General features: G+C 41.5%; 2 protein-coding genes across 2 annotated transcripts in view; one reads left to right on the forward strand and one right to left on the reverse strand.

Annotated features, from left to right (window-relative positions):
- Nucleotides 1-89: 89 nt before the first annotated feature.
- nopchap1 (NOP protein chaperone 1) lies at nucleotides 90-3,001 on the reverse strand. The gene is made up of 4 exons (XM_051392576.1): nucleotides 2,829-3,001; nucleotides 1,829-1,903; nucleotides 1,580-1,713; nucleotides 90-1,433 (listed from the first exon to the last, which is right to left on the reverse strand). Exons 1-4 carry the CDS (start codon nucleotides 2,887-2,889, stop codon nucleotides 1,254-1,256), a joined length of 450 nt encoding a protein of 149 aa, XP_051248536.1. The 5' UTR covers nucleotides 2,890-3,001; the 3' UTR covers nucleotides 90-1,253.
- Nucleotides 3,002-3,659: 658 nt separating this feature from the next.
- Nucleotides 3,660-18,237, forward strand: part of slc41a2b (solute carrier family 41 member 2b) — a 40,766-nt gene continuing 26,188 nt past the window's right edge. Inside the window, exons 1-6 of the mRNA XM_051392561.1 lie at nucleotides 3,660-3,766; nucleotides 4,717-5,309; nucleotides 8,021-8,128; nucleotides 11,353-11,424; nucleotides 12,033-12,177; nucleotides 12,414-12,560. Coding sequence (XP_051248521.1) covers nucleotides 4,767-5,309; nucleotides 8,021-8,128; nucleotides 11,353-11,424; nucleotides 12,033-12,177; nucleotides 12,414-12,560 — 1,015 coding nt within the window. The 5' untranslated portion in view covers nucleotides 3,660-3,766; nucleotides 4,717-4,766. The remainder of the gene's footprint in view (nucleotides 3,767-4,716; nucleotides 5,310-8,020; nucleotides 8,129-11,352; nucleotides 11,425-12,032; nucleotides 12,178-12,413; nucleotides 12,561-18,237) is intronic.

The raw sequence follows: 18,237 nt of genomic DNA on the forward strand, positions 1-18,237 counted from the left end.
GAGGGGGGTGTACTTGTTTATGCTGTATGTGTTACATATATAGATATGTTAGGATGTGAATGTGTAGGTTAATGAGAAGCCAGCACCTGTTAGCGTAATCATATATTTTAATTTGATATTCGTAAAAATGATTTCAATACCTACATGTGACAAAATGGTGCCAAAGTCAGTTCACTTAAAAAAAAACCCCAGTCCAAATATACAGTAGTTTACAACAGTATGAGTAAAAGAGAAAACTGGATCCGACCAATCACACCAACGGAACCAGAGAACATGGTAATACATCATGGTAATTTGAAAGAATTAACATGGTTATAATGATTGTAAGCTAGCTAACATGTTAGCCTGAATTAATACTAATTTGGATGTAGCAGTATGTGTACAGAGGCTTTATTTTATTCTCCGGTGCCCCATCTTCCTCTTAAAAAACACAACTGAGCTGCATGAAATAGTTTATAGTCTAAACTAATGTAAGAACGTACGGAAGCCCAGAAGGGCCCTGTTTGCAATTGTTTTTTTTTTGGTTTTTATGCCGTTATCTCGAGATCACGTTAATTTATCCCATAATGGACAATCCACGGTGCCAGTTCATATTCATCTTCCTACTGACCAAAATGAGCCAGCAGCCAGGAAAAAGTGCCTGAAGAGAATCTTTGAGCTCCTTTAATAAATCTCAATCTTGTCTTGATACATTTTGTCAGCACTGCATCACACTGTCAGGAAATGAACAGCTTAAATGAACTCTCAGGTGTACATTCTGCTAACAACTGTTTTCAGTTCAGTTATGAATCCTCCCCGACAGTCCTGAGACAAATTGGCCTTTTGTTTTCTTGAAATAACGAGATAAATGAACCCTTAAAAAAAACAGTTGCAAGCATGGCCAGTCTCGGCTTCCATAAGAACGTGTACAAGCTCATGAAAACCAAAAGCAAGGTGATCCACAGTGTTACACCCAGACACATCATGCACAATGAAGGTCACAGCTGATTGCCAGACTGGATGAGGTCATCACAGTATCTGTTCGGGCTCCAAAGGCACACGTACAAAATAATATTTACTGCTGTTCCCATAGGGATGAGTAAGATCTGCATCTCCCCCACGCAGGAGCTTTCTTTTCACCGTCTCTGAAGTAGGCTAAAATCCCTTCAAACCTGAGGCAGAGGGTTTTTTTTAATTGGTCAGTTTGTCCTGCATCACCTCAGAGGGGACAAAGAAACTCAACACGCAGCCAAAAGTCTGTGCGGCCGACTTTTCTACTCTTTCTGCTGGTCGACAACCTGGATGTTGGCTTTGTTCTTGCCTTTGTCTCCAGGTAGTTTGAGGTTCTGCTCTGTGAGCTCGCTCTCCTCGCCCGAATCCGATTCCTCCTCAGAGTCCGACGTCTCCTCTTCATCCTCGGAGTCCGAACCACTGAGCTCCACCAGCGCGACGTCCTGAGGATCACATGACTCCATCAATTCACACAACAAATAAAGTCAAAAACAACTACAAGGGGCCTTTTAAATGTACGTCTGGGGTTTTCTAGTCCACCAGAGGGCGGCAGGGAAGCTTACATTCACCAACAGAGGCCGACACTCACCATCTCTATGACCCTCTCCGCCTCCTCCACGCTCTCTATGTCAAAGCATCCAGCAGGAGCTTCCTCCATCTGCTGCTTCAGCTTCTCGTTGGCCTCGGCCATCTGAGGCAGGAAGCTCTGCAGCCGCTCCAACACTGACGCACAACAAAACACACACAATCACATCTCTGATTCATCCTTCACTGCAAATAAATCCTATAAAAGAACTGAATAGCAAGACAGCATGCAGGAAGGGATGTTCGGTCTCACCGCTGCTTCTCGGGAGCCTCTCTGTCTGCAGGGAGCTGCCAGCCTTTGGCTTAAGGAGGAGCTTCTCTCTGAGGCCTAGCAGCACGACAAACAAGCTCACAATGAGTTACAATATACAATACCTGATTCATACAGTGAAAAGGATCAAATCAAGATACACAATGTGACGCAAAGTGTTGAGAACGGCAGCATTAAGTCACAATAAAGTGACAGGTCTTCCAACCAGGTTTCGAGCATACTACAGTGGACTAGAAGAGACTGAGATGCACTGATTCCAGGACATTCTGGGCCAGTACCTGTTCATGTTTTTTCCTGTGTTAGTTATTCACCCTCATGTGCCAGGGAAACAAAGAAATCTACAGAGATAAGTGTCTCTGCCTCTCCCAGCTCAGTCTGTCTCTCTCGTCATCCACAATGTGAGTGTATAGAGCACATCGGTATTTGTTCGCAATCTGTGCCTGAGCCTGACATCAGTGACATTTTCCTTTAAATGCAAAGTAACCTGAACTCTGCAACTGTCTAATTCCAGTCATTTCAGGTGTTATTTTGTCATGTTGACACCAGGACATATCCATATCCTGATGATGATGATATTACCCATATTCCCCAGCCCTATGTCTATCTAAGGGTTGTAAAACGTTGCAAGCCATAACAACGCCTGTATAAAATGATGCTTATATTTTTTGATAGACAAGAGAAATGATCATTTCAGAATTTCTTTTTTTTTAGAGTTTGGGAATATATTAGTAGTAAAAAAAAAAAAACCTCCCCAGAGCTGGTAAACACGTGATAGAACAATCTGTGGAGATCATGTGAGAGGACACTGTAATGGAGGAGCTCATACAGGACGCCTCCAGCAGGTAGAAACCCTGTGAACAAAGCTCTACAGACACAGAGAAGCTCCTTGAAGAACATCTGATCAGAATAAACACAGCCCTTTAACATTCTTCTTCTCTGCTTTTTATTCCGACTCTTTAACTGCTAATAAAGGGATTCAAACCTCCTCCGTTGCCACATGACAGCAAAGCCTGTGAACTCGTCTTCGTGATGTTTAAGTCCATGTTAGACGCGATGCCGTTATGTTTTCAACATGTGTGTTACAAGTGAGACCAACTTCCGGGAGGAAGGTAAGAAATTAAATATCTAATCTATGATTTATATAGCGCCCTCTGGTGTTTGGGAGGAACTCATGAAATTAGACTGCGAAGTTGGCTGTAAAAACTGCACCGACCGCACATATGCAACGAATAGGAACTCTAATAAACAACCAGACAATAACAGCATCGTTAAAAGTCATCACTTTTACTGAACCTATCGGTAAATGTAATAAACCTATGAGCTTTATGGACAACTCCTTAAGCAAGGTGTACTCTGCGATTGCGCACTACAATCAAAATATCTGTGTGGCACTTCTTGTTCTGACCTGAGAGCCTGTAGTTTAGCAGGAGATCTCACTCTGATATGATTTTGTTGCACCGAAACCCGTCAGAGTTGACCCAATACAATTCAACGACAATCTTGAAGGTCATTTCTTTATTTTTGTCTGTTGAAAAATTGGAAGTAATTTAATTTAGTAACAGAATAATGTTTCAGATAACATTACTATATGCATTAGCGCTGAGAAAATAAGTGAATACAATCAGGAATGATTCAAACCTAAGGGAAAATCAACTCATTTTGCATGCAGTAACTTTTGATGTATGGTTTATTTTAACTATGTTGCACTGAAATGAATTCAAAGGAATTATCAATCAAGACAACTCGTATTTAAAACGTTGTTTCTCAACGCTCCTGCAGATTACAGCCACCATTTTTCAAACTGAGTGGTTCATCGGTCCGACATAGACGAGCTTCGGTGGCACCCTTTGCTCTGACGCGGCTCTCTGGCTGGTTGAAGGCTCGCATCTCTTCTCTCTGTTCTGTCTCCGTAGCTGAAAGGTAACATACGAAAAAAGAAAGAAAATACTGCGACGAGTAGAATAAGTAGTTTGCTAATTTTCTAAATGTCTCCTAGCTACCGCTGGCCCCTTTATTCTCCCGGTTAACGCATTAAAAGTAGGGTACGGTCTGTCCTAGTGTTTTCATTTCTCCACAGCGAGCTAACATAGCACAGTGGTAGCTAACATAAATAAAAACAACAACTAGCCAGCATTCTCGCGGTGTTTAGCAAGGTTAGCAGTAAACATGAGCTTGTGATGTGAGAAGGCGAAATTGCTACCATAGAATAAAATGCTCTGAAGGGAGACTGAGACAGACAGGTGATATAAAGGCCTGAAGAATGTTAAAGTGCAGACATAAAGGTGGGCGAACATTAGAACATATGGACTCCAGACTGAAACATCAGCGTTAGGACAAACTAAATGTCATATTTTCTGCCTTCACTTATTCCCTATGGCAGCTGGATAACGACATCTATCCCTCCACTTCAAATAGTTTGTTCACATACTAATGATGATGTAGCATTATATTTCCTGTTTTGCTTCCTCTTTTACACCAACTTCTAACTAAAACAATACTTATCTCTCCATCTCCACTGTGCATTGTGGCTATCAGCACTGTGAGATGTTGACACTATGGTGTGTGCTTGTGGGCTGAGGGTGCAAACAAAATGTCTAGCACTGACTTGAGCAAGACAATGACAGTGTCTTCAACATGCAGCCGCTACTGTAAGGATGTTTCATAAGAAGTGACTCATCTGTTCCATCGGTGTAATATCATCTTGGATATTGCTTCAGGCTGTGTTTCCCTGTTCTCCCAGCTATTCTCTCCTCTGTTGTCCTTCCTTGTGTATTTTCTTCAGGCTGATGAGGCCCTGAATCCAATTTCTGACATGGATGGTGCACCTGAGCCAGTGTAAACCAGTTGTACTGTGTATCTTTTTTACACAGCTCTCAGACTAAATGACAGGAGATGAGACACTGCGGCCGTAGACCACACCATGAGTATCCAGAGCCTGGGAGGAGCTATAGGGGAGTCCCTAGGCTCTAGCCTGACGGTGCGTATGAGCGGAGCAGGTGGCGGGTGGAGCTCTCTCTCCCTAAAGCCTGTTTCCTCTGGGCGCATTGCCTCTCTGTTCCAGACCATGGTACCCACTGGGTATACCAAGCTACAGGAGGAGCGGCTATCCATGGTGGACCTCGGAGTTAAACCAGAGGCCGGCTCGCTCCAGAATGGCTACAGACAAGAGACGACGCACATAGAAGGCCGGCGGCTCCTGGACCGGGCCTCCCGGTCCTCTGTGACTTTATCTGACTGTGGAGACGGAGGCTACTCTGAAACTGAGCCCATGCTGGCTGAGAGGAGGCTCTCCGGGGAAGAGGCAGATGCGGAGGAGGAGGAGGATGAGGAGGAAGGGCTGGGATCGGATGTGCAGAACATGCCCAAAGAGTCGCCACTGGCCATGGCGCTACAGATCTTGTTGCCTTTCCTGCTAGCAGGATTTGGAACTGTATCAGCTGGAATGGTGCTGGATATTGTGCAGGTAAGCTGAGCTACAGTACAATACAACTATTGTTCAAACAACCAGCATAATTGAGAGCTCAAGACAGTGTGGCAGTCCAGTTTGTTACATTTGGGTGTTATTTTCATAGTTGGGGCAATTGTTTCTATCAGTTCTGATAACGTTGTACTTTGAAAAGTTATTACTGAGATGTGGGAACATGGTGTCATCCTTAGAACAAAGTCTGAAGGGATAAAACCACGAGCAGTCAGAGACAATCAGACAGGTTGTAAACAAGCCAACAGTTTAACTAATGTTTATCTAATCCAGCGGATTATCTAAACCACTGGTTCTCAATCTATGGTATGTGTACCACAGAGGAATCTCTGAAATATATGACATTTCTTTCATTAATTTAAAAACATATACTATTATCAAAATACAACAAATATTCAAATTTAAATGGATTTTTTAAATAAGTTCTTAATTTCCTGTAATATTCCTGTTTCAATATCAGCCTGCTACATAGTCACATACATGCATTATGTCCATGATTAGCTACAAGCTAAATGAGTTGGTAAGATAGTTAGCAGAGGTCAAATGCATGTTTCAAAAACAATCGGGGCTCCAAACAGTAACTGTTAGGAAGAGAAGTGTGGATCAGGAGAACCCCTTTTCCACCAAATCATCTCTGGTTCTTGAACCTGGTTCCATTCAGGATTCAACAACAGTCAACAATAAATAATCTCATTAGGAATAAAGCTGTAGCTGAACAGGGTCGGCGTACACTGCTGGATTTTAATGTCAGCCATAATGGTGGTACTTGGAGAGACACTGACATAAACCACTTTATTTGGAGGTAAAAACTGAAGGTGAGTGCACTTAAGATGTTGAATTAATTCCTCATTGCTCAGGACAATTGTGTGCACAACCACGTTGACAGTAGCTCAGACTGAAGCAGGAAGACAGTCTGTAAACTGTTACTGTTTGCCTTTGTTTTTCTCTTCCAAATAAATGTGACTAACAGGTCTGATTATCAGACTGCTGAGCTCTGACTTCTCTTTAGTGCCGTTGAGTCCCTTGGTGAGATCTTGGCAATTAAAGGCGCCCTGTGGACTTTTCTTGTAAACAAATAAAAGCGGACATTTGGCATTTAAACACATTGTGTGAATCACTATTTCTAACAAAGGTGTTGAATGTATTTACTTCCTCATAAAACATTTGTAAAACTAATGTAAAAATATTTGCGTCCATGTTCACAAGCTAGCAGTTTTCCTCTGTGTCTAGCTAGCCAGTGTATCTTATTATTTATTATTATCTTATTATAGTATTACTGCCACCTCTAGATGAGTGGAATATTGTGAAGCTGAACCAGGGACATTGTAATTACAGGGACAGCATCTTAAAGTTCTTGTCCACCAGGGTGCACCTACTCAAGTTGTAAACTAGAATTATTCCTTAATGTACGGGTGGTCACAAGCTGCTGGCTCTAAAAGACAGTTTTTTTCCCCCATTGTTCTTATCTTTGAGGTCTAACAAACACGCTGAACAGCACTACTAGTGGTCAAAAACTCTGCAGGGTGCCTTTAACTTCAGGTCCCCTCACTATCATTTGAAAACTCTAGAAAAATCTAGTAAGTGGACCTTGAATTAAGATTGGAAGAAAGTAAAAATATTTTAGCAAACTGATTTTCAGCTTTGAGTAGCTAATTTCAATTCACCAATGTTTCTTGTTTTGGAGGAAATTTAGGTTTTTTTGCCCAGTATGCTAAACCCTGCCAGAAAATCACTAGGGGGTCGCCAAAACTTCATGGACGCAAGGCCTTCCTGATTTTAAGAAAATATTAAAAATATACAGAAGACCTCTATCTCAGCATTTCATCTAACTCTATTTAGAAAACTAAGTGAAATTGTAAGAAAGTGAAAGTTTAGATTATTATTCAAGATCGGAACTCTGAAGACCTGAACACAAGCTATATTCATAGAGCCTTCACTCTCTGATAAACAGCCTGCATTAGAAACGTACACAGATAAAGCAACCAAAGAGCTAAAAGAACAATGAGAAGGAAACACTGAACTTGTCAAAAAAAGAAGCCTATCAAATATGTATGATTGTTACATTTTTTTATGAATACCAGGTACATAATGCAGACAGAATTGTATAGAAGGTTCCTAAAAATAGGAAAACTCATCTCTGATGCTGGATGGATGGAAACCAGCCTTTTGGCTAATTCTGGCATATTTACAGCAATGTTTATTAATACGCACTGTCCCAGAGAAATGAAACAAACATTCATAGGAAATAATCTGCTCAAAATTCATCCAAGTCGCTCCTTTTACACAAACTTCCTGCAGTTATTGTGTTCATTATTTGGGTTCATTGTACAGTTTATCAGCTGTTCTCTGCTGTTGTTGTTTTGCATTGATCCATGAAATATGTCACTTAGTCAGTGGTCCTCAGTTTACTCAATGACAGGGCTCATTAAAGGAAAAAGGTTGGGAACCACTGGCTTACATATGACAGTTGGACGCCTTTATTGAATTACTGGCGGGGTTCCTGACGAGACTGACAAACCAGTGTGTTGACGCTGTTAGATTAAATCTGCAGGTTCACATGTGCATATGCAAATAAAGACTTTGCCTTATCTAAATGATAGCGTAGCATTTGAATTTGAATGTCAAATGAGGCTGAGTGACAGTGGAGTAATTAAAGGGTCGGTCATGTTTACATTACTTCCCTTCGTCACCCACAGCACTGGGAGGCGTTCCAGTACATCACAGAGATCTTCATCCTGGTTCCTGCTCTGCTCGGCCTCAAGGGAAACCTGGAGATGACTCTGGCCTCAAGGCTGTCCACAGCGGTGAGACACACACACACACACATACACACACACTCAGAAAGACACACTACCAGGGAAGTGTTTTTATGTGCAGAATGAAGCATGAAGGAACAAGCCAAGGTTTTTATGCTCCGTTGGAATGAATTTAGGTTTTGTCACTAAAAAGCTTAGGCAGTAAATGTGCAGTGGAAATAAATGAATGCATATATTGTGGCGCAAACAGTTAGCTTGCATGACTGAAGAACTGACATCCCATATATCCTCATAATGGAGTTTCAGCTGGCTCCAGAGGATCTGAAAGAGTTGCACAGACAACAATTCCTGGCTAGGGATTGCCCATTTTTCTCTCTGTTTAATTTTCTGACACAACTTGTTCTCGTTGTAATTAGATGACTGCAGTCCAGCGTCATGCCGCATCGACTCTGCTACTGTTTGCCTATTTTTTGCGCTCCAGCCTAGTCAACAGAAAGCTACATGGTTTTTTGTTTTGGTCCAGCTTTAGAAAAGTTGGCTTGAAAAGTTTCCACCTCACAACATGTCCTTTCAGACGGTGTGGATATCACTCTAGATGTGTGATGTCATTGTGTGGGTGTGTTTGTTTGTGTGGAGTCATTTCTTTGTGGTCATGTCTCATCTCCACAGGTTAAGCCTCTTTCTGTGTCTAGTTGTTATTGGTCGTCTCTGTGACATACTGTACACCCGCTCCGGTCTGTAATTACAGCTTCTCCTCTGTCAGGTGAAATGGAGAAGAAAAGTGAACAGGTTTAGAGCTTCCAGTGGAATAGTGACCTTGTTTGTCAGTGCAGCTTGTCTCCGCATTCACTGTCCCCTTCTAAGCTCAAGTAATAATTACTTTGGAAAGTTTCAAGTGAGAATTATTTTGGGGCGTCTTGAATGGATTTTGGTGTAAAAGCTTTGCGGATTAGGAATTAGTCGAGGAATTTGCTGATGTAGCGGAGTGAGGGGTGATTTCCTGTAGAGGGTGGTGAGAGAGGCTGCAGCAAACAGGATGGCTGTCGGCAAACAGTCTCTCAAATTTATTGCTGCACTTCAGAGCAGAAGATATAAAAATGGGAGAGCAGTGGAAGAAGTAGGTTGCCTGTTAGTGAACCACAAGTGCATACTGTGCGTTTGCAGAGTCTAACATTATGGCTGTGAGAAAATATTAGGGCTGTGTATTGGCAAGAATGGGGTTACGATTCAATATGCTTTGATATATTGCGATTTTTAAAGATCTAAATCTAAGCAAAGGTGTCATAGTAGAGCACACATCCAACATCACAGCCCTCAGTTTACAGCAGTTGAGCAGAGAATCGATATTTTCTTACAACCCCTGTATCGTGATACGTATCGTTTTGTCAGATTCTTGCCAATACACAGCTCTACTTGATATCCCGTAAATCTGCGTCACACTCTCCACAAGCACTTATTCAGCAGAACCTGTCAAAGCTGTCTCAGTGTACGTCTCTGTGTTAGTCTCCACTGCTCGAACTCTGCAGAGCAGAAGAAGCAGAAGAAGTGACAAGAGCAGAATTCTCTCTTTGTTTAGTTTTTGGCCCTTTCTGTTGGCCCCCGGCTCCCCGCACACAGACTCCACATTCACAGTGCTGTGTCAACACGGACAGCAGGGCTCAGTGTGAGCTGATATATCCCTCAGTGGTGTCCCGAAAAACTATTTGTCTTTGTGTTACTGTTGTTCTCCTCAGGCTCAGCTATGAAACAGGGATTCACAGTGTGGGGAGTTAAGCATTACTGAAACATGTGGCAGAACTCGTCTAACTTATCACAGTCAGCAAAGTTATCGAGTTAGTGGAAATGTTTTGGTTTGCAATGCGCGCAGAAGTTATGGAATGTTAATTGTTTGGCTTTAACTGTATATCTATGAAAAGACTGTCCATTTCAAAGGCGTATGTATGCATATTTAAAACCATGGCTCGACCATGGTTGACCAAAGAGACACTCCAGCAGTTTAGTATCACACTCCCATGAAGCTGGGAGACTTGTAAGAGAGATGGGGAACATTTAAGCTGCGGAGGCTGAGATATCCTGACCTTTACCCCCCAGTATGGGACAGAGAGACTGGATCCTATGTTTCCCATAATGCAACTCCATAGTATTTTTACTTCCCTATGCCCACGTCTTTCAAACTTGATGTCCCCAGTTTGCAAGGTAAGGGTAATCGAGGTAACCATGACTACTACACCGATATTCATGTGTAAAATGGTACGCCTTTAATTGGTTAGTTGACAGAAAATAAATTTTTGATTATCAGTGAATCTATTTTGAGTATTTTTTAAAACAAACATTCACTGTTTGTCAACCTCTCAACTAAGAATATTTGCTAGAAAATAACACTAGTTAATGAGATTGGTCTACTGAGATGGTCAAATCAGAATGTCACTTCAGAATGTCAGACCTCAGTTCAGAGGTATTTCACAAGACCAAACTAAAGCCAAAAAATCCTCAAAACAAGCAAGAACTGCAGGACTGACAGAGCATCACCAGGGAAGTCTCAGTGGGTTGTAGACTTCAGACGATCTGACGTCAAATATTAAATATGACAAATTAATTTACAATTCCACTGATTTCACATGTCAAAGTAGATTTAAAAGTCAAAGGGAGTTCTACCCAGCCTGTCTCTGCTTGAGCTTGGAGACAAATCTTAGTCTGCCTTTTATACTGGGGCTGTGGAGTTTGAAAGATGTGGGGGTCTACCAGGCAGGGAGGGGTCTGAAGAAAAACATTATCAAGCTGCACTGTTGGAAGTGTAGGATCCAGTGTTTTGGGAGCTTGACTCATACTAGGATCTGAAAGAAAGGGTATCTCAACCTCTGCTGCTTTTTATTGACCACCACACACTCTTTAATCTGTCTCTTTACTCCCCTAACTGTATGGAAGTGCAACACTAAACAGCTGGAGTAAGGCTGCCACTAACAATCATTTTCATTCTTGATTAATCTGCAGATTATTTTCATGTTTCATTGTTAAGTCTATGAAATGTCAGAAAATTGTGAACAATGTTCATCACAATTTCCCAGAGCCTAAGTGCTTAATTTGTCCAGCCAACAGTCCAAAACTCAAAGTCTCCTTATTTACTATCATGAATGACAAATAAAATAATTTGTCCACTTAGTTTTGGTCCTCTAAAATTGGGGGAAAACAGGCTACAGACTCTCTGTCCTAGTTATGCATTCATGGAAGTCATAGAATATTACATTTGCTTTTTCTTTCTTCTTTTCACACAGGTGAATGTGGGCAAGATGGATTCTCCCATCGAGAAGTGGAATCTAATCATAGGCAACCTGGCACTGAAGCAGGTAATCACACACACACACACACACACACACACACACACACACACACACACACACACACACACACACACACAGCTGCTGCACGTACTGCCAATATTGCCCTTTCATTACAATGAACCGATCCTGCAATTATATTTTATATAGGCACAAAACCTCACCTACATACTGTCATATTCATGTATTTAATGTTCTTGGTCCACATTAGTGCTGCCTGTAATTGGTTGGACCCATGTGGGCGTTAACTCAGACTGTTCTATTGATCGCTGCCTGTGTTGTAGGACTGAGTACAGACTCTGCTAATCATCTACCCACACACCGATAAACACACCATAACACACGCAGCATCCGTGTGTTTTGACGCACTGTTTGTCTGATATGTTATGCAATAACATGGGTCAGCAGGAAGTGTTATGTAATGCAATAGAAAAATCTACCTGCACATGATGTTAGTTACAATATTTCACAAGCTTGTTTATAGCGAACATTACCTAATTGTTTTACTAATCCTTTAAACACTGTTTGGCTGTTTTCACACACATAATAGTGCTTGTTTTCTACAGTATAATCAATAAGAGAGCACAATAGTAAATCTCTCTGCTTCTCTCCTCCAGGTTCAGGCCACTGTGGTGGGTTTCCTGGCTGCCGTAGCAGCCGTGGTCCTCGGTTGGATCCCGGAGGGGAAGTTCCAGATGAGCCATGCTGTGCTGCTCTGCTCCAGCAGTGTGGCCACGGCCTTCATAGCCTCCCTGTTGCAGGGTAAACACACACACACACACACACACACACACACACACACAGACAGCTGAGTACCACGGTCTAAAATAAACTGTTAATACTGTCGCTGTGGAGAATGTGGGTCACTTCTGTCCTCCTCACAAACAGCCTCTGTAACGGGCACAAACACTTATTTCTTGCTGACAGACTGTGTGTATCATAATGTCTGGAAGTAATGTGATGACCGTTCTGCTCCACCCTGCTTGTGTCATGTTCAGGTATCATCATGGTGGGTGTAATTGTGGGTTCGAAGAAGACAGGCATCAACCCAGACAACGTAGCCACACCCATTGCCGCCAGTTTTGGTGACCTCATAACCTTGGCGATCCTGGCCTGGATAAGTCAGGGCCTCTACAAGTGCCTGGGTAGGTGAACAGCAATTACTCCTACAGTAACAGACTTGTGTCCCAGTTCCATACTACATTCTAACTGTACACAATACTAATCTTTATAGCATACTGTTTTGTACAGTGAGTACACAATCAACATACTTAATTGTATATGACTATTTACTGTGTACACAAAAAGACATTGCTTTATGGCACAAATCTACAGGGGGCCCTATTCTTTCAGTTCATTTTTACAGTGTTTTACTATTATGGCTGAGATAAGAAAATGTGAGAGTAGGGGAAATGTTTTTGTGTTGTGTGTTTTGAATTCTTTAAAAGTTGCATAATTTCACCAGATACATGCAGCAATGTCTTTTCTTTTTTTTTTCGAGAGAGAATTAGATTTCTCCCAGATGGGTTCTGGTAAAGCTGGTGATGCAGGATGACAGTTGCCAAAACTGTCCAATCCATGAGTTACCCATGTGTCAGTTCATATGGCCTAATGCATACAGCTCTAGGTTGGTTTGTAGACAGTCAGCATGAACGTGAACCGCAGCTAAACCAAAAGAAAGAAAGCGACCTTTTAGTGTAACACCTTTTTAATTAGTCTAATTTCAATTTTCTGTACATCACTCATGTATACATGTGATGTTGTGATGTTATTTAGAGCTAGTGAATTAATCGATCAGTTGTCAACTATTACAATAATTGCAGAATAATCAGTTTCAGTAATTTTTTCAGAAAGTGTCCAAATTCTCTGATTTCAGCTTCTCAAATATGAATATTTTCTGGTTTCTCTAGTCCTCACTGACAGTGAATATCTTTGGGTTGTGGTCAACATAAGACATGTGAGGATGTTTCTTTGGGGAACCAGTGATCAACATTTTTCATCATTTTCTGATATTTTCTGGACCAAACAATTAATGGATTAATCAAGAAAAATGACAAAATAATCAATAATGAAAATAATTGTTTATTGCAATCTTAATGTTATTGCTAAAATGATATATCATTTAGTCCTAGTTTACAGTTATGATACATTTTAATTGACCACAAACAGGTTGACAGTTATAATGGAGTTAAGTTGGTCCATCTTCAGTCAGTTAGAAATGGTCGTGAACCTCAGATTTTTTGCCTCTTGTGGTGCTTTGTGGTGAGACACTTCCCTCAGTCAGCCAATAGAGGTCCCTCCTGCCTCACCCTGTAGCAGGGGCGCCCTCCAATTGCAGAACAGGCCATCTTTTTCCTCCCACCACACATTCCTCATGTTTAATTCATGTCACACCCAGACCTGTGTTGCACCACCTTGTATTACTTAATAAAGCGTACACTGGAAGCTGCTTCCTCTTGGAAAGCGTCTCATACTAACTAACCCTGTCGGCTGTAATTGTATGACATAGATATTCACCCCTATGAAAAGAACAATTTATCGCTGCAAGCTAAATGTATTAAATACACTTCAGATTTCCATGGCAGAGCTGTACAGTGTGGCTGTGTCACTCTCAGGACAGTGGCTCTGTTGTTCCTGAGGGCAGCCACACCGACTCTCTCCTGCTAAATTGGAACTAATGGTCAGTTTAATCTCAACTAAACAGAATTTAAATCACACGATTATCTATGCAGATAAGAGCTTAATGCCTCTAATGCCTCTAATTTTCGAGGCAAACCAGCCAATGTAGAGATGAGACGCCGGCGAGAGATAGTAGCTGGAGGAGCCAAGTCGAGGCCAGTCAGGTTTATTTATAAAGCTCTTTCAACAAGCAGGATTGTTACAGAGAGCTTTAGTGAGAGGGCTCAACAATAGATAAAAGCAGGGATAATGAGAGCATGAGATGGAGCACAAACACCAAGAAATGGGGCCAGAGCTTGTGAGCATGCACTGTATGTGTGTTGGTGTGGATGTGGCAACATTGGGCCATCTCTGGGCAAGAGAACTGAACCCATGATATAGACAAAATGGGAAGAAATGGCTGGTTTTGAGTTAGATAAATAAATCAGGTTGGGTCTAAACTCAAATACTGAGAGACTGCTGTGTTTCCACCTGCAGAATGGAGGTCAAGTATAAGTGACATGTCACACTGTTATGATAAATTGCCCACAATAACAAAGAGTGAGGACATAATCTACAATATATTTCAGTATTTTTTATCCATCAAATCATTATGTTACTGGCAGATGGCTGTGCCTGAAGAAAGTGCCAGAAAAGAGTTTAAATTTCTGGATTAAAGTACGAGTGCTAATATATTTACCAGACAACTTAAAAGTAGCAATTTTCAACGAAAGTACCGCATAGAATTGCATAGTGGGAGTGGTTTCTGGTACCCTTTCTCACTGGAAATTTCCATTAGTTTCTTTTTTAATTATATCCTCAATGTTCTTCAACATAGAAAGGCCAGGATAATTTCATGATGTTACAGATGTATTTTATGCCCATCAGTTTTAATAGTGTGGTTCTGAGAAAACATGTTTTTGTCATCAGCATGACATGGCAGGTGGCTCCAAGCACTAAAGTACCCATGAACCTCAGCCACCATTGCTGTGGAGAAAAAGGCAACCAGAGGCACAAATCAGAGTATTGCAATTGAAAAAACAACAACAAAAAAAACATTTCGCCATAGTTGCTGAATTCATTCAAAACCGTGTTTTGTGTAATCTTTATCCACTTGCCATTAGTGGCACACACAATAAACATGCATGAATTGAGTTTTCTGGCCACTCGGGTACAGCAATACAAGCTTTAAACACAAGACTGACATATCAGCTGTAGTAAGCTTAGTGATTGAAATTTTCTCTGTTGACACAGACTTATGCCTCGGACGTTTTATCAAAGAACCAGATATTTTTTAAATCAGTCGTTTATCTTTTATAGTGATGATTCAACCAGTAGGGTTTTATGTCCTTCAACACGCTCCAGACTCTGACATCTAACATTGTCTATGTAAAAAATATAATAGGACTTCCAGAAACCTGGATTCCTGAAATAACTGTGTGAAATGGATTAGGTATGTGATTTTTTTCCCGATTAATCCAGAATTGGGACCGGAAAATGTGACCCACGTGAATGCAGATCTGTTAAAAATCTATAGGCTATAGTGTGTGAAGATTTTTTTTTCCTTTCCAAGTATCCACGAGGATGCTTGTTTGCATTCAGCTTGAGCTAAACCTGCCGATGTTAAAGGACCAGTGTGCAGGACTTAATGGAATATAGTGGTGAGATTGCAGATTGCCAACCGACCAACTCACCTTTCAAAGCATGCAGGAAAAACTACGGTGGCTGAGGAAAAGGCAAAAGGCCCCTATCTAGTGACATTGTTTGGTTTGGCATGGCGGTTCAACATGGCGGACATGTGTGACTGTCCACTAAGCGCAACAGAAAGCTTATTAAATGTTTAAATTGCACAGATACCCGCCCCCGTAGTCACATTGGCCATCGTGAGCACAGGTAGTCGCTCTGTGGGCCACTTGAGCAAAAACAAAAGTGAGAGTGATGCGTCGTCTGCCCAGTTCAACTGTTAGTCAGGGGTTTCCAGCTGAAGCCGTAGGGCAGAAGACAATAATGTTCAACTTTTCATAAAGTCAATTGACTCTCGTCAATTTCACTCTTTGTGAACTAACCAATCACAGCCCGGATAAGGCGGGACATTAAAAAAGGTTGATGTGCTGCAGTAAACTATATTTTCCTGCTTTTTTGTCCTTCTGTCACATGCCTGATGGATAATGCATACAAGCAATATTTGTTACTCCTGCATCCCAGAAGAATGTCATTCAAGTTCTTTTGTGTAATGTCATTTTCTGTCCCTGCCCAATCCAGTAACCTTGTCAACACATCCAATAACCTCGACAGGTTCTTAGTTTGAGTAATCCTGCTTTAGATGCACAGTAATCAACCTGATTGATTCATTTGGAGTGAAGCATCTTACTCCTCTCACTTGTAGTTTCTGCAAACTCGTGCTGGGTTTTGGATGCACTTCTGTCTTCATAAAGCATGGAAGCTAGCAGTACTTATCATCACTGTTGGGATCATCATTTCTTTCACGTGCATTAGAAGCATCTTGCCATTTCTCAGCTAAAGGAGATAGCTGGCAGCCGCATCGTTCTCTTTCCTGGCAGAGCGTTTTAGCAAAATGTATTCCACCAGAGATGGACGGGAATATCAATTGTTCATTGGTTTATTCACAGCAACAGGGATACTCAATGGCAAGGTGTCAGAGGTTCATGTAAACAGTTTAACCTGTAGAGGACCTTAATTGGAGCCCAGCTGATAGCCAGCTTACTCTGTGCATGTTAACTCGGTGTCAGATTCTCTGTGAATGTCTGGAACTTGGTAGGGAGCTGGGTTGATGTAGGACAAGGCTGCCCTCTCAAATGTGTGCCTCAGTATATCTGTCTCAGCTTTATATTTAAAGACTGAAGGTCTGCTAGAACCCATTATACCCTGAACTGAACAGTGGGCCCTTTCTGTTCTCCAGCTATGAGACCAGGGAGATAATAAATCTGGGACTGTTTCCTAATGACAGTTATTTAGTGCTGGGAACAGAATCCTGCTGGAAACATCTGGTGGTGGCTCTAAGCAGGTGCTTTACCCTAATTACTCTTTCAAAATAGCTGTGTTGTGCTATATTGTAGTTTGAACAAAGAGGTATAGTTGTAGAGAGAAAGTGAGAGAAACCTTCCTGTGTTGGTGTGTGTTTCCTCTTGCTGCTCCACTTTACCCTGACATTTAAAACATATGCAGCTCATGTGGATTGGACACTCAAGCTGGCTAAATGGCTAAATGTGATATCCTTTTTCCTGTCCTAACTACTTTTCTTTAACCTCAGTGGAATCCATCATAATCTTAGGGAAAGCTGCGCGGGAGTCTGTAAGAAATGGTGAATTTGAGGCATCTATTGTGAATGTTAATGAAGCAAATGTTTCTGGGAGTGCAAAGCTTGTTTCCTTTCCTTCTGTTGGTGTACCTCAGGTTAAATATTTGTACAGACATTCATGGTTCCTAAACAAGGTATCCTAATGAGTTTGCTGATCCCCAGACACATAGTGCCATCATCAGATCACATTTTACACTGCCAGATACTTTGGTTTATGACCAAATACCAGCAAAACTAATGACATTCCCAACAACCTCAGCTGTGCTTTATGTTCTGTCTTAGCATGTCAATATGCCAAATTAGTCCTTTTAAATGGTGCTGAAAGTTCCTAGTTAAGAATTTCCTCCATTTACAAAGCTGCAGAGAGCAACTTTTACCGAGGAATGGAGAGAGCTCTTCGGCTAAGAGGAGGAGTGGGGCTGACCACTTTCCTATGAATGACATCATGTTTCATGAATGAACCTTCTCACTACATCTTAGAAAGGGCCAAGCAGGAACCTCCATGGATATAAAATAAAGCCAATGCAGTGCCAAAAACTGCAGTTCCTCGAACGGCCACTTGAGGTTGGCTTCAAAAGCGAGTCAATCCCGATATGCCCACTTGTTATAATGCCCAACTGCACAACAGAAATAAACATGTTTACAGGCTGGTGCATAAAACCAATTAAAATTATATTAGGGCTTGAAGTTATGCATAATTAAGCTGGGTCAGCAGTGTTTGTATTTTGTCAACTTTAAACTCTAATGGATTGTAAAAAAGTGGAGGAAAAGGCTTATGTATAAATCATTTTGTATTGGTACTGAAAGTCAGGTATCACATTGGCACTGGCAGCAAAACATTTCAA

Source organism: Dicentrarchus labrax, unplaced genomic scaffold, assembly GCF_905237075.1.
Source record: "Dicentrarchus labrax unplaced genomic scaffold, dlabrax2021, whole genome shotgun sequence".
In the NCBI taxonomy this organism is placed as follows: Eukaryota; Metazoa; Chordata; class Actinopteri; family Moronidae; genus Dicentrarchus; species Dicentrarchus labrax.

Coding starts and splice junctions, on each gene's coding strand:
- nopchap1 (XM_051392576.1), bottom strand. CDS start 2,889: ATGGACTTAAACATCACGAAGACGAGTTCACAGGCTTTGCTGTCATGT. Junction 1,714..1,828: donor GAGGCTCCCGAGAAGCAGCG/GTGAGACCGAAC, acceptor GTTGTGCGTCAG/TGTTGGAGCGGCTGCAGAGC. Junction 1,434..1,579: donor CGGAGAGGGTCATAGAGATG/GTGAGTGTCGGC, acceptor TGTGATCCTCAG/GACGTCGCGCTGGTGGAGCT.